This window comes from Prionailurus viverrinus, chromosome B1 (genome assembly GCF_022837055.1).
Source record: "Prionailurus viverrinus isolate Anna chromosome B1, UM_Priviv_1.0, whole genome shotgun sequence".
Classification (NCBI taxonomy): Eukaryota; Metazoa; Chordata; class Mammalia; order Carnivora; family Felidae; genus Prionailurus; species Prionailurus viverrinus.
In genome coordinates this window covers 196,841,111-196,857,495 of record NC_062564.1, presented here as the reverse complement: position 1 = coordinate 196,857,495, position 16,385 = coordinate 196,841,111, and the positions used below count along the sequence as shown (strand labels likewise).

At 37.8% G+C, this 16,385-nt stretch overlaps 1 protein-coding gene across 7 annotated transcripts in view; it reads right to left on the bottom strand.

Moving 5' to 3' along the window:
* Window positions 1-16,385, bottom strand: part of RAB28 (RAB28, member RAS oncogene family) — an 88,167-nt gene that overhangs the window by 13,518 nt on the left and 58,264 nt on the right. For all 7 annotated transcript variants that reach the window (XR_007151548.1, XM_047855889.1, XM_047855893.1 and 4 more), the window contains exon 5: window positions 2,116-2,219. Coding sequence is in view for 6 of the 7 variants with exons in the window: in XM_047855889.1 (XP_047711845.1) it covers window positions 2,116-2,219 (104 nt within the window). In the remaining variant the exon portion in view is untranslated. The remainder of the gene's footprint in view (window positions 1-2,115; window positions 2,220-16,385) is intronic.

Sequence of the window (16,385 nt, the reverse complement as noted above, 5' to 3'; positions counted from 1 at the left end):
TGATGTAGGAAGAAGAGAGAACTGCTGAGCAATGTTCTTCACTAGGCAAGGAGAAATGGGAACACACACCGAGCCTGGGAGCACAGAAGGTCTCCCACAGTAATCGTAGAGAAGACAGGAAATATGGGAACAGAGGCAGCAAACATGGCAAGTAAGGGTAGCTGTGGCAAGAGTATGCAGCTGTCTTCTGTTGGCTTCAAATTCCTTATAAACTAGGAAAAAAGGCCATCAGCAGAGAGAATGGACGAGGAAATGCTGAAGATCTGAGGAGAGAAGAGAAGTGATAAAAACAGTCAACAGCTCATCCTAGGTGAGCAGCAGAGACATGGCCTAGGGACACGTGGCATAATTACTGGGCAGCATTAAGGGCCTACCTCAGGTTGATGAGTATGAATTTTGAGTGAAACAGCTAGCATGCCTCTGTTCAAATACTTGGGTACGGCCACAAAACAGTGGGGGCTTGCTTTAAACCAGAGTGAAGACTTAGCCAAGTGAGTCTGATACTCTCAAAGTGGGGAAATGGAATTAAGGGCATATGCACGACATAATTTTGACTGCACCTGAGATTTAAGTTAGGAAAAGAGGAAAATGAGAACATGACAGGAGGTGAGGAACATTAAAAATATGTTCAGATCAGGGTCTATAGGTCCTGCCCAGACTGCAGATTGACTGGATTAGGGCAGTCAGGAGTATGAGCTGCAAAGATGGGAGGGTGGTCAGTGATTAGGATGTCTGACACTGAGACAGAGATAACAAAAGAGCTGCAGTGATTTGTAATGACAGAGCATGGGAGCCAGTGGCGGAGGTGGAGTGGAGGACAAAGAACATGAAATCACCGAGGATTATGACCAAGGTAGTATTAGAGAAAAGTACAGTAAATTAGGAGTGCAACTCCTCAAGCGACGAGGGGAATAACCTCGAGATGGAGAGGACTACAAGTGTCAAAGTGATTCCATAAGAACAAATGACTTCAAAGTTGCATTTAAAAAGAAAATAATGAGGATTTTTAGTGGTGGCTCAACATAAGTACACAAAAAGTACACAAAAGTACTGAGTGGTTAAACACAAACTAAAATACTGGAAGTTAAAATAGTTCTAAAATGACAAAAGACTCCAAGGAAGATAAATGAGAGTAGAAGCCCAGCCCATGGATAGACTTACCAAGGAGTACTGATTTTTGTATAATTTTAAGTGGCATGTGTGGGTATGTGCTGATGTTTGCATTATCTTGGGGAAAAGGGTTCTGATAATAATCAGAAAATAAATACATAATGAAATCTTTAAAAGTTTAACCTTGATAAATCAAAGAAATTAAAATAGGAAAATACTTTTTTTTTTTTTTTTTTTTTTTGCCTACCAAATTGACAAAGATTTGAAAGTAAATACATAAATCCTGGATGCTAAAAAATAGTGCCATGATATGGCACTCATACAAATGTTGGTGGTAGTATAGATTATTAAATCTATTTAGTAATATTAAGTGGCATGGCAAAACTTTCTGCATATAAATTTTTAAATAAAAGTAAAACGCAAAATTATTTCTACATTATGATCTTAATTTTTTAAATAAACATTTAGTGCAGTTCAAAACGCTGGAGTGTCACCGCTTGGGTTTACAAATCCTATCCCCACCACTCATTAGCTGTGCACCCTGGACCCCATTACATCATCTCTCCAGGACTCATCCTTAGCACAGAGATAGCGAGAGAATGAGAGAACCACAGTGCAGTCACGAAGCAAGCATTCAGTGAGTTCAATTCGCTAGCAGCAACAGCAGTAATGTTGAGTATTTGTGCGCCTCAGAAAAAGAAAACTATAAGGAATCATATGAGGTTGTGAGTGGTCACCTCTGGATGCTGAGATAATGTATGATTTATACGTTCTTTTTCTTATGTTCTTTTTAACTCTCATATTTTTAAATTCCCTAAAATATCCATAAAATTACGTTAAATGAATTGCAAATTTAATACAGACCAATTAAACATTATATCTATTTTATATCTTCAACAGGAATCAATTTGTTCCAAAAGTTATGTCTGGGAAGTATACTTCCTATGAATATTAGTAATAAACAAAAGATCACTTATAATATGCAGTATTCATTATTTTACTTACAGAGTCTCCTGTCTTTGCTGAGACAAAGTGGCTACTAAAACCATTTTCCTGGCAAAACCGTAAATGTTTATCAGGTTTTACTGTTCGCATATGCTCCAAATCAACTAGAAAAGTGAACAAAAACAAACAGAACAAAACTCAGTATCAGAGTCAATCAATACATTGTTAACAAGTTTAACTGTGACTTACTTTCCAATATTATATCCCAGCTTAGACACTATCTGTGTAACCTTGAGCAATTTCTTTAACCTCTTTATGCTTGAGTCTATAAATCTAAAAACGAATAACAAATAGACCTCCCTCATATAGAGTTATTTGAGAATGACTCCATGAACATTGCACAATGACCAGCACATGAAAAGTCTCAAAAAACGGAAAGTACTCATTCCTATTATCTACAGCCTCAGGCACACTGATGAGACACGAAAAAGATCTCATCTTGGCATCACATGTTTAAACACAATGATTACAGTGGACTGTTGAACATCATGGGTTTGAACTTACACGTGGACTTCTACTGTATAGTACTCTAAATGTATTTTCTCTTCCTTATGACTTGCTTGATAGCATTCTTTTCTCTACCTTACTTTACTGAAAGAATATATAATACATATAGCAAATAAAAAATGTGTTCATTGACAATTTATGTTATCAGTAAGCCTTCCGGTCAATAGCAGGCTGTTAGTGGTTATGTTTTGGGGAAGCCAAAAGTTATACATAGATTTTTGACTATGCGAGGGATGGGCACACCTAACCCCCATGTTGTTCAAAGGTCACTGTAATTGAAAGCAAGATGCACTTCCCCAAGCATATTTAGTTTGAAACAACTAAATTACCTTAATAATTACAACAGTTCTATAATCCCTAGAAACTTTAATGTTAACACAAATTCAAAATTAATTTTGTGCCAAAAGATAACAATATTTTGTTGCATGTTTACTTTATTTATAGCCACAGTTTGATTCACAAAGATATAGCTCAGTTGCTTTCCAAATCTAAAGTGTACATTTTGAAAGTAATGGGCAAGCGAATATTTCCTTGAAAGTTGTAGGTACTTTAAAGCAAAGCACGGTACCAAAGCCAATACTGGCTTTATCCAGCACAGTCTATTTTTTCAAATGTGATCCTTTATTGAACAGTTTCTCCTTTTACAACACTACAGACCCTATAAGGGTGTTGACGCAATGCCGTCAAATTATAAGGCAAATATATTCACAGGATTTAAGGACAACTAGGCTCTTTGAGTCAATATAGGAAAAAAAAACTTAAACTGATTTCCTGAGGAAGGGACCCAACTGACTTGTAAAAACTTGTAAATTTGCAAATCTACTAAGCCTACATAATAGTGGCAATTGATTATCAACTAAAAAATGCTCTCATACTACATAAAAGGCTTTATTTAATATTATATCGAAGGTCTTTAGTTTGTAGGCTCAACAGATCTTTCTCTAGGAGATTTCTGATCTAGTGGGGGATTTCTGAGTCCCATTTACACTGCTTAGCTTGGATAATGTGGAGCTTTTTTCCTTTCTGGCCACAAGTGCTGTTCCTTAAACATCACTGAGACCTTATTTACAAGAACAAGCCAAAAAATGTCCAGATACCACAGGCATCAATTTGTAGAAGACTAAAATACTGAGCTATTAGCACTGACATTTATACATCTAGTTCATCATAATATTGAGGCTAAAATGCTTTCCTAATGCAACATGAGTAAGAACAAATCATGTCACTAAGAAAATTACCCAATGAAATCACTGTCCAATTAAAAAGAAACAAACATGAAGTTTGTCACTTAATGTGTGTGTGCATTTGTTTTTCAAATGGAATAGTCTATCAGTGTTCTGTTTTTTCTTTCTCTTTCTTCTTCCCTACCACCTGCCCCCCAACTCCCTAACTACCACTTACATTTATCTATAGCATTGGGGAATTAACCACCCAAGTACGAGTTTTTTTCCTAATAAAGATACTAAAGAAACTAGTACTATCACTGGTCAACTGAAAACAGCAGCAACATTTACCCAACAAACATTTATTGAGCACCTATTATATACCAAGCACTGTGGGAGGCAGTGAGAACCCAAAGATAAAAAACATATAAGCCATGGGGCGCCTGGGTGACTCAGTCAGTTAACTGTCTAACTTCGGCTCAGATCATGATCTCATGGCTCACAAGTTCGAGTCCCACATCGGGCTCTGTGCTGACAGCTCAGAGCCTGGAGCCTGCTTCGGATTCGTGTCTCCCTCTCTCTCTGCCCCTTCCTCCCTCCCTCTCTCTCTCTCTTTCTCTCTCAAAAATAAACATTAAAAATAAAAAAGAAAGAAAAGACAAAAAGAAAAATATACAATCCAGGTCCTAAAAAAGCCACCACCCTACTTTAAGAACATAAAAGACCATCAGAAACGTTATTTTAAATAACTGAGAGTCTGACAAAGGAGACAGCAGATCAAGAAAAGGCCCTCACAGAACTTCACCACAAAGTTTCCCTCTGTTCTGTTAGAATTTAGTGGGCAACCCTGAAGAGGACACAGTTACTAGAATACTTAATTCTAAATAACCCAGAAATGTACACCCTGAAGATAAAGTTATGTTGAGACAATGCTAAAATCTTTCCTTTCTTCACTTTTAAGAGCATCCTTAAGATTATTATCCAGTAGTCATCTATCATACATGCGATAATACTCTCACTGCTACCGTTTAATTTCTTTTATGTCCTTCAGTGAGCTACATCATCTTTCCAGTTCTCATATTTTATTTTTGAAAATGGAATAAAAATTTCCTAATAACAGTAATACATACTCATTTCCCAAACATTCTGGCGTATATCCTTCCAATATCTAAGCAACTGAAGGACAAAGGCATTAACATCATACATATGTGCAATTCCTTTCACCTCAATCACACTACAACTCTGCTTAAACATGGACTTAACAATCCTTTTTTTTTTTTTTTAATTTTTTAAATGTTTACTTTTGAAGGAGAGAGAGACAGAGTGTGAGCAGGGGAGGGGCAGAGAGAGAGGGAGACACAGAATCCGAAGCAGGCTCCAGACTCCAAGCTGTGAGCGAGCACAGAGCCCGACACAGGGCTTGAACCCACAAACCGTGAGATCAGGACCTGAGCCAAAGCTGGATGCTCAACCAAATGAGCCATCCAGGCTCCCCTGGGCTTAACAATTTCTAAGGACAGCCACTTTATTGAACATTCATTCATTTGGTTATATAGGAGTGCTTATTATGGCCAGGCACTGTCCTGGGTGCTGGGGACCCAAGGAGCTTACATTATAGTAAAGGCAAGAGACTGACAAATAAAATAACATAGTATGGCAACTGCTAATAGATCTTATGGAGAAAAATAAAGGGCACAGGAGGGAAAGTACTATTTTAAACAGGTAAGCCAAAGACCTTCAGAAGGCTAAGGGGCAAGGAAATCTGGGAAAAGCCTTCCAAGCAGAAGAAACTGTAAGGGCAACGGCATTAAAGGAAGATTATGCATAGCAGTGAAAGAAAAGCCAGGAGGCCAGAGTGGCTGAAATGAGTTAACAAGAAAGGGAAACAGTAGGGAATGAGGTTTAAAAAGCTAGGAACCAGATCACAAAGGGTGTGCAGGTCACATTTTATAAGGTTAATACGGGCTGCTGCAGAGAATAAACTACAGAGTCACATGTAAAGCAGAGAAGCCACTGCAAAAATTTAAGAAAACAAACAAACAAACAAACAAACAAAACCACCAGGAAAGAAAGCAGAGCCAAGAGAGACTGGGTTGCAGAGATTGTACGTATTTTTTAAGTCCCTGGATCACACCACACCTGAACACAGCATAGTTATTGGGTTTTTCAGTTATGTAAGGCAATAAAATTCCCTCTAATCTTGTCCAAAAAAAAAAAAAAAAAAAAAAAAAAAATATATATATATATATATATATATATATATATATATATATATATATATATATAAGAAAGAGAAGATGGTACTTTGGACAATACTCTAGTTGGTAGCAGTAGAGATGATAAAAAGTAGGGCAGATTCTCAATATATTTTTGGAATAAAAAGTAAATACAAAATACTAATGGATTTGATGTGGGATGTGAGAGATTCTGAGAAATCACTTGCAGATAGTAACCTGGATTTAAAATGAGACACAGTATATTACAGGTCTTATTCCAGCCACATTCAGCTACATGGGTGGGAGTGCATTCAAGCAGAGAAATTACTTACTAATTAAACAGAGAAACTGTACCACACGTACAATTACTGCAAAGAAGGCCAGGTAAATTGAGGACAGTAAACGTAAGGAAGTGATTATTTTGATGAAGCATGAAATCCAAGTTGGGTAAAGAGAGGTTCAGGAAATTGAAAACTGTTAAGATGTAATTGATAACTGATGTTAAGGTTTTGTGTGGGTCGAAAATTTACTGGAGTTACTAAAGAAGCTGAGTTGGAAAGACAGGAGATAATGGACAGATTGGGATATATGAAATTAATATCAATAACTATGGGAAAAGCTCAGAAACTGTTAATGACTAGGTCTTCAGAATAACTGTTGGTGTCGATCGGGGGCAAGATGACTGGAGGTAAAGGATTCATGGAACATGAGAGACTGAGGACAGTCCATATGGATACTGAAACTACCAAGAATGGTGACAGTAACAGCAATGGTGTGACTGTAATCCAGGAGAAATTTCTCTGAGAAATTCAAGGAATGATTCAGGCAGGGGTTGGCTGATAAGGCCAACAAATACAAGCACCAAGAGGTATAATCACATGGCTTGATATTCAAATCTAAGGGTTTTAGGGAAGACAAAGGAGAATGGTCTGAAAAGAGGCATATGAACAAGGCCACCTATCCCACCTCCAGTCCTTACTGATAAGGTAGATAATGGGTCTTTAGGTATTGGGTCCTGAATCATTAGTTAACTGAGCTAACAACTCAAGACCCAATCTTGAATCTAAAGTTGTCACTTCATCCTTCATTTGGCCCTAATTCCAATGGAATACTAACTCCATAAGTTGATGTGATGGTTCAAAATGTATCCACGTGGGTAACTTTCAGGATAAAGTGGCCTGTATATGAGGATACAGAGACCGATTTTATGAGTAACAAGAAGTAAATGATGTTTAATAAACAATTATTCTAATAAGTCACATCACATCAAATATCATCATAAAGAGTTATTACAAAAAATTATTCATACACCAGTAGATGATCTTTGTTAGTATTTTATTGATCTGGAGTGATATATTACATATAAGAACTACTCTCATACAAGAAATAACTTTTCTGAAATTCTCAATTGTTTGCACTAAGGCAAATATAGGGGAGAAAAAAAAAACTATGGTTCTTCAAAAATTAACTGATTTACCTCAAGAAGTAAGACATGGTAAGTAAAGAATGCAGTCTCCAAAGCCAGACTGCCTAGGTTTGATTTCCTATTCTATTACCACTTGTGGAATTTTGAACAAATCAATCCCTTTATCTCAGTTTTCTCACCTATAAGAGGAGGCAATAACAATACCTACCTCATAATGTTACTGTGATAGATAAAATAAGGAAATACGTATAAAGCACATGCAGCACTGATTGGTACATGGAAAGGCGCATACTATGTGACTGGCACATACTCAGTAAGTATTAGTGTATTATGGTCTGTCTATCCATTCATTTATTCGTGAATTATTTACTCAGCACCTTGTAAGTGCTATAACTGCTAGGAAGGCTAAGAGAAACACATGTAGACAGATATTATACAATGGAATTCTGAGACCAAGAGAACAATAGTGGTCTGTATAAGACAAGGTACAGCAAGAGAAAAGAGAAATGAAATTTCTAGAATTGCTCAGAGGGCTAGGAAAGATGTCACAGAGAAGATGATGCTTCAGTTGCCTCCTAAACTATGAGGGGAAAAAACAATCACACAACCCCGGGGATAGAGAGGATGAACATTCCTTAACAACATCAGCAAAAAAAAAAAAAAAAATGTGCATGAGCATCTGGAAGAACCTGGCTTCCAAGAACTGGTGAAATCAGCAGGGCTGGGACATCAGGATCCTGTATGGGGTGCTAAGGAGTTCATACACATATAGGTTCCATCTACACAGCCACATTTTCACCCATCTTACCTTATGTATTCCAGTCCACCTGAGCAAAACTATAGGCACAAAAAGGAAATCCCTCTGGGTGACATATATTAGCAAACCCTCATCTTTCCCCTGTTGGGTTCAAAGCACTTCCATTCACTATACAGTGACAACTCCTTGCTTCCAAATTCAGAGACCATTCAAAAGAAAATTACAAATGATAAAAAAGGGTGCACTCCTACAGATTTGATGAATATGGCATTTTTTTTTCCGTTTAGCCAGCTTGTATATGGAAATAGTTACCATTATCTGTAACTTTCAAAATAGAAGGTGGCAAGTGTTACACATGTGCAGCTGATGATTCTTCCTCCCCAAAGTTGTAACAATCCTACATTAATCAACCTACAGATGACTCACTGGGGGAGGAGGAGCAGATGGGGAGTGACAGGAGCCAAGAGAGTAATGATGACAGTTTCATACAATGGCTATAGGAGACCTCTTTCATCTGAGACATAAAGGATGAGAACAAGCCAATCAGGCTAAGAGGAGGCTGGAGGAGAGAAATGTTGCAGTCACTGGAACTAGGACAAAACCAAACAGAGGAAAATGACTGTGTGCAACTGAGGAAAACCAAGAAACATAATGATCAAGAGTGGGGACATGTGGCATGTGTAACAGGAGGATAGGAGCCAAATTCAGCAACATGAAGCCCTTGCAGGGTCATAGCCCATGACACGATGTGATCTTGTGTTTTGAAAATATTACTTGGATAGAAAAGATGAGGAGAAAGGATGGGAGGGCAAAAACAGAGAGAAACCATTCTACGAGACTCCAGAAACAATCTAAACTCCGTTTCAAAATCTGCAAAACACTCGGACCTGGTAACACTCCTGGCAAATAGGTAAAGCACTCATCTAACTCACACATAAAAGAACCAAGGCTCACGGTGACTTAACCACAGACCCAATGCTAGTTGTCAGTAGCACCAGAATTAGAACCAAGCCATTCAAGGTCTTGCAAAGAAGAATGAACATCAGCCTTGGGGATGATGTTTCCTTATTTTATCTAACATCAACCTAACAGAGATTTAGTTAAAAGAATATAGATATACAAACTTTAAATTCTCATCATTATAAAAAAGTAAACTATTAAATACCTGGTTACTACTTATTAGTACTTTAAAAGTATTCATTACTAACAGTAAATCATAAAATTGAGCCCATCAACATTATAAACTAAGATACTCTTTGCCTTAGCACTTGATTATAGAAAGTCTTTTACAAAGTACTTGCAGCTGTACAAATTGTGAAATTACATAATGTTTAAAAATGATCCATCATGATTAGCCCAACTATGACAAGTAAAATACCTTTAATAATGTACTAAATTTGATTTACATGTGCTTAAAATATGTATATATTTTGACTTCTAAAACACACACACTAATATTAATTAGCCAAGTATATGAGAACTTCTCTTTGTAAGTCCTATTTGTTTACTGGCATTCAGGCATCCTCATTCAGGACCTCCACTACATCTACCAATAGGATTACTGATATAATGAACAGAGCAGTCTTCAAAGTTACAGTACCAAATGTAATAAATAGCTTAAAAACTAGGTATATTAAAAAAACATATCAAATGTATAATAATCAGAGCTACTGATAAGAGACTAGGTGATGAAAAATTTTAAGATTTTTAAAATCTAAAAAACATAATAGTATTTTTTTTATTTCGGTCTGAAACTTTACAATATCCCTATTTTCCTAATATTCATTTTTAAACATGATATAAAAACATATTCTATAATGAATATGACTTTTTCATCCAAGCCAGAATGTATTACTACAGGTTTTTACAAAAAGGGAAAGCGCTCTACGATGCTAATTATTATTGTCTACATAGATGCTAAATATTAATGTCTATTCCCTATCAGTGGAAAGAAAGCATTAAAAGGATAAACTGGTTTTGCCCCTCAGTTCATATATGATGGCAGAAACAGAATATTCTCCGTGAAATGACTGTAAAATATGTTGCTGTCTAACTTAAAGAAGTAAAAGCAAAATAGAAACACAGCACTTGCACAGATTTTCACAGTAATTTTTAGGGTATCAAGGAAACATCTAGAGTGTTGATCTGGTTATACTCAATTCAAACAAACTACTTGTCACATTAACTACCTCCAGGAAGTTACTCCAAACACAAAATAAACTGTTTATGCCCCTACTCAGATAGATAACATGACAGATTGTTATTAGTTGAAGACAGATGAAATACATTAATTTGATTGTGAGCATGTGTTTAATTTTACCCTGCCATGTACACTCTCTAATGCTGTCTTTCTCTGATGACACAGTAAATCATACTGTATTAGAAGAATTGCTAATGCCACAAAATAAAAAATTATCAGAACTTGACTTTGTAGATTCTTAAACCAACCAACCTTCTTAAAAAAACATAACTGCCTGGAAATCACTGTGTTCCACAGATAAAGAAAAAAGGTGTCATCAAAGAAACTACTTTAGTTTCTAGTATAAATTTAAAGACCTCAACGCAGTTTACCATTTTTCCTGTACACTAGATGTTTTATATGTGTGTGTATATGTGTGTGTGTGTGTGTGTGTGTGTATACTAGTTTTTATATTTATTTATCAAATGTCTCTTCCTTTCTTTTCCATTTTCTACTGTGATTTAAGTGTTTAACCTTATCAATGTGTATAAGCACTTTCTTTGATAAGGACATTTGCCAAATTTGTTCCAAACATTCCCCTCAGGTTAGGATTTTCCTTTCAATTGTTTCATGATGCTTTAGAAACACAGAAATTCGGATTTCATGAAATCAAATACACTGAGATGGCAAACTGCTAATTTGGTTCTTTTGTTATGTGCAGCTAAAAACAAAAGCAGATGAGCACAGGAAAGCACAGAACACAAGAGCCACTGACAAAGTAGGTGTTGAATAAAGACAAAAACAGTTTTAAGCTCTTAAAAGAAATACAAAGTATCAACTGTGTCTAGAATAAAACGCAGTGGACCCTCGAAGGACTGAGTTTGAGCTGCATGCGTCCACTTGCATGTTGGCCTTTCTTTTTTCTTTTTTGAGTTCCAGTCCCACTTCCTTTTTATTTAAATAACCAAAGCCACTGCCTTGGCACAGCAGAGGGAGGCTGGGCTGGAGTAAGAGGTGGCAGTAAGTAGTATGACCTATGGGGGGCCGGGGGGGGGGGGGGGGGGGAGGGGTGGTGGAAGGGAAGCAGTGCCTGAGTCACACTGCGCTCCCCACACGGGTGCCCCACACCCCTCCGTCAGGTTCGGCAGTCCCGGCTGTGGTATTAGGGGCACCAGAGAGGAGACATCAGGTAATGATGTCTCACCAAGTCCCAGAGACCTTGGGGATGGGGGCTAAGTCAGCTCTGGCCAGTGGTAGAGCCAGGGCATCCCAGTCAGGGGTCACGGGGCCTGGGCTGCAGTGGCAGCTAAGGTTTGTCCCGCAATGTTGAAGACACCAGAAGCTAAGCCTCGCCAGGCGTCTGAGCGCTGGCACCTGTTCGGCACTACGAGGAGCGGACCTGCCTGCACATCACACTTCCCAGGACAGTGATGCCGGTGAAGAACATCAGATGACAAAACCACAAACAACAGCAAGGAAAAGATTAGGACGAAGGATAACAGATGCCTCCAGAGCTAGAAAGAGGATTGATAAAGACACTTCGTGGGCCTCTGGGGTGCTTGGCAATACAATGCTCTGTCTCCCAACCCGGGAATGAATGGCTCTTCTCTCATCTGTACGTAGATTTTACATATTCTTAGGTACGTAGATCTCACTACATAAAACTTCCTATTAAAATGATAATCATGACAGTCTTTTCCTCAAACCTATTTTTTCATATGATCATAAAGAAGGTTCATTGCTGCAAAAAAACTGATAGTTTTCATAGTTTTTCCCAAGGACCTTTATCAATCCTTTATCAAAGCCTATTCTTTTGACCTCCTATACGCGCCATGAGTCCTGTGGATTTTCTCTTCAATTATTTACCACCTGACTCTGCCAGAGCCTCATTTGTTACCTACTTTGCTTCTAATAATCCTGCAACACGTTCACAGATTCTCTATATTGTTACAGAATTTGCCTAATCCCTTTGCATTGCATTTGTATTGTAGTCACATACGTATCACAAAGCAACGTATAAGAATTCTGAAGTGATAATGAACATGAACTCCATGGAGTCACGAGACCAACACCAACAGCAGCCAGAATCAACAGGACAGGAGGGAGTATGTGAGAACTCATATTATTTCCTCAACTTATTTAGCTTCATTAGATCACCTAAATTCTTTCTGGCGATAGATAATGGATAACTACTTCTCCTCTAACTTCATGCTAAAATGAAATAATAGGTCGAAATGAGAACACGGCACCACAGAGTAAGTAAATCTTTCCACATCTGTGGCAGTCTACAACTTACTGTTGCTTTCTAGAACGTGTGTGCATAAATCATGAAGATTAGCATTAGCCCACATGCCAAAAGCCTAAGGGAACTGGGAAATTAATTCACGTTTTAAACATTCTCCATAGGAATTCTCACTAGGGAATCGCATACCTGCACAGAACTATATAGGTTTGTTTGCAAAATTCTGCATGATATATATGTAATAGATAGGTATAATAGACACAATAAGGTCCAAGTTCACTTATGCCTTTCATACACAGACTTGCATGGGACGAAAAGAAAAGTGTACCTGTCTTGCCTAGATACCAGCATACCCTGGGATCTTGCAAAGAACAGAAGCCACAGTGAGAATTGCCTCAACTGGCAATGACACTATGGTTATCCAATTCTTCTTTATATTTTCCAATTCCCCACCACAGACTAGATCTACTGAGAGAGGCGCAATGAAAGAACATCATTTCAAATAACAACAAAAAGGAAACAGTAAAAGAACAGAGAGCAGTAGGAGCAGCTAACATACACACAGCAGCGCAGTTTTCCACGTGCTTTACTCCTATATCGTATCCATTCATCCTCACAGCTACCGTCATTGACAGATGAAACAACTGAGGCACGGAAAGGGTGTAGGACTTCTGGAAGGACACACATCTAGCGAGGAGGGGAGCCAGAATTCCACCCCAAGGCAATCCAGCTCCAGAGTCTGCGTTCTCAACTCCCGTACAACTTGCCCTTCACACGTGTAGTGTTCCGAGACGGTCTGTTTCTCATACCGCGTCATTTCAGGCATGGTATCCCAAGTCGAACAGTCCACTTGTTTTCACCGCCACAGAGGACACCTCTGGACAGACACAACACAACTTAGAGATCTTTCCGCCCGCTGATGGACACACAAGCTTCTCCCAGTTGTTGGCTATTACCAACAATGAAGCACTGTGATCATTCACAGTACACGTCACCTGACACACATGGGAAGCAGTCTAAGATACACGGCAGAGTAAAACTGTTGAATCATAGTCTACGAATGTTCACTGCTTCTCGGCCTTTTGGCTAAGACCAAGCATCGTCTATGAATGTTCTTCACAGATTAACGCCAAGTCATTTTCAAAGCGATTGTACCAACTTATAATCCACCCAGTAACGAGTATGAATTCTTATAGATTCATATTATGTCTCCATCACTGTTATTCTGAGGCTTCTTGATCTGTATCTCATTTCTTACCTGTGGTCCTATTTTGCATTTCCTTCTTAGTGATGAGACTGCACTTATTTTCACCTCTTTGGGTCATTTGTCTTTCTTATTCTGTGAAATCCCTATTTCTGTTTCATTTCCATTTATCTAGTGAGTTGTCTTTTCCTCATATATTTGTAAAGTATACTAACCTTTTGTCATTTACTTTTATTATAAATACCTTCTCCCAGTTTGTGGCTCATCTTTTGAATTCTCTAATGTGTCACCTGAGAGAGGCAAACGTGTTTATCTTATGTGGTTGATATATTCAATATTTAACTGCATCTTGGTTAAGAAACCCTTCTATGTACCAAGGTAAGAGAGAAATTCCTTTATTTTTTTCTTCTAAAAAGTTGTGCCAGGGAACCTGGGTGGCTCAGTCAGTTCGAGTCAGGTCATGATCTCACAGTTCGTGGGTTCGAGCCCTGCGTCAGGTTCTGTGCTGACAGCTCAGAGCCTGGAGCCTGCTGCGGATTCTGTGTCTACCTCTCTCTCTCTGCCCCTCCCCCATTGCACTCTGTCTCTCTCTGTCTCTCAAAAATGAATAAACATTAACAGAAGACCATGGGGGAGGGAAAGGGGGGGAAAAAAACTTACAGAGAGGTAAGGAGGCAAACCATACGAGACTCTCAATAACTGAGAATCTCTTAATAACTGAGAATAAACTGAGGGTTCATGGGGGGTGGGAGGTCAGGGAAAGTGGGTGATGGGCACTGAGGAGGGTGCCTGTTGGGATGAGCACTGGGTGTTGCATGGAAACCAATCTGACAATAAATTTCATATTAAAAAAAGAAGAAAAAAATTTAATAATAAATAAATAAATAAATAAACAGTTGTGCCATTAACATTTCATTCCAAGTGAACAGTTTTTTTGTGTATGGGAATAACATAGCGATCCATTTTCTTTTTCAAGTAAACAACTGTCCTAGGACTACTTATTAAACACCCTACTCTTTCTCCAAGGTCTCCAAGACCATTTTCAAAATAACATCAAAGTTCCATTTACGTGAGCTTCGTTGCCAGTACCTCTATTGTGTTTCCTGGAATGAACTCCACATTGTCGTTATTAAAAGCTACTTATAAAAAGTCTTGATCACTGGCAGGGCAAAGGTTCCTCACCTAATTCTGAAGTATAGTGACTATTCTTGGTCCTTTACTCTTCCACATACATTTTAGATTTGGCTTACTTAAACACCACACACACAAATACCATCTGACTTTTACTGAAATGATGCTGGATCAATAAATCAATTTGAGAAGAACTGACAATTTTATAATACTGAGCCTTTGTATCCTTGAATTTTTCTTATTTGGGTCTTCTTTATGCTTCTACACTGTTCTCAACACAGGGATTTTCTTTCTTTTTTTTTTTTAAGTTTATTTACATTTATTTTAAGAGAAAGAGCAAGCAAGGGAGGGGCAGAGAGAGAGAGGGAGAGAGAATCCCAAGCAGGCTCCACACTGTCAGAGTGACCCTCAACACAGGGATTTTCAACATAGTTAATCACATCTCAGAATTTGGTCATTTTGTTTCATTTTTAACCTGTACATTTTACATCTTTTTCTTACTGTTTTACAATAGCCAGGACACCTTAAGAATGATGTTGAATACGAGAGTCGTGGGAGTAGACATTCTTGCCTTGTACTTGATCTCAGGAGGAAAGTATTCACCCTGTGACTACTAAGTATGATATTGACTACAGCTTTTTCATAAGTTCCATTTACCAGGTTGAAGAAGTTCCTTCTCCTTCCTAGTTTGCTCAGAGTTAAAACGGATGTTGAATTTTATCAAATGCTTTTTAGATATCTATTGAAATCATCAAATGGCTTTAAACTCCTTTAGCCTATTAATAGAGCAAATTATATTAATTGATTTTGAATACTGAATTAGCCTTGAATTTCCAGGATAAACCAAACCCCCACTTGGACATGACGTAGTATCTTTTTTATTCTGTATATTGCTAAATTCACTGTTAGTATCTTGTTAAAGATTTTTTGTGTGTGCATCTGTGTTCATGAGGAATATTGGTCCGTAGTTTTCTTATAGTGTCTTTACGTGATTTCAGTACCAGATTAACGCTGCTGTTGTGAATAGGGAAGTGTTATATCCTCTTTGGTTTTCTGGAACACTTTACATACAACAGGTATTATTTCTTCCATACGTGTTGGTAGAATTCACAGGTAAAACCATCTGGGCTTGTAGTTTTCTTTGTGAGAACATTTTAAACTATGAATTCGATTTCTGCAGTATTCAGTTTACCTGTTTCTTCTCAAATGAACTCTGGTAGTTTGTATCTTTATAGGAATTTATTTAATCTAAGTAGCCAAATTTATGGAAATAAAATTTTTCTTAATATTCTCTTATTCTCCTTATAATACCTGCAGGATGTGTAGTAAATTCTTCACTTTTTTGTCATTTCTGTCTTCTTTTTTTCATGTTCAGTTCGGTTAGAGGTTTATCTATTTTACTGCTCTGATTTCAAAGGACCAGTTTTGGGTTTCATAGATTTCTC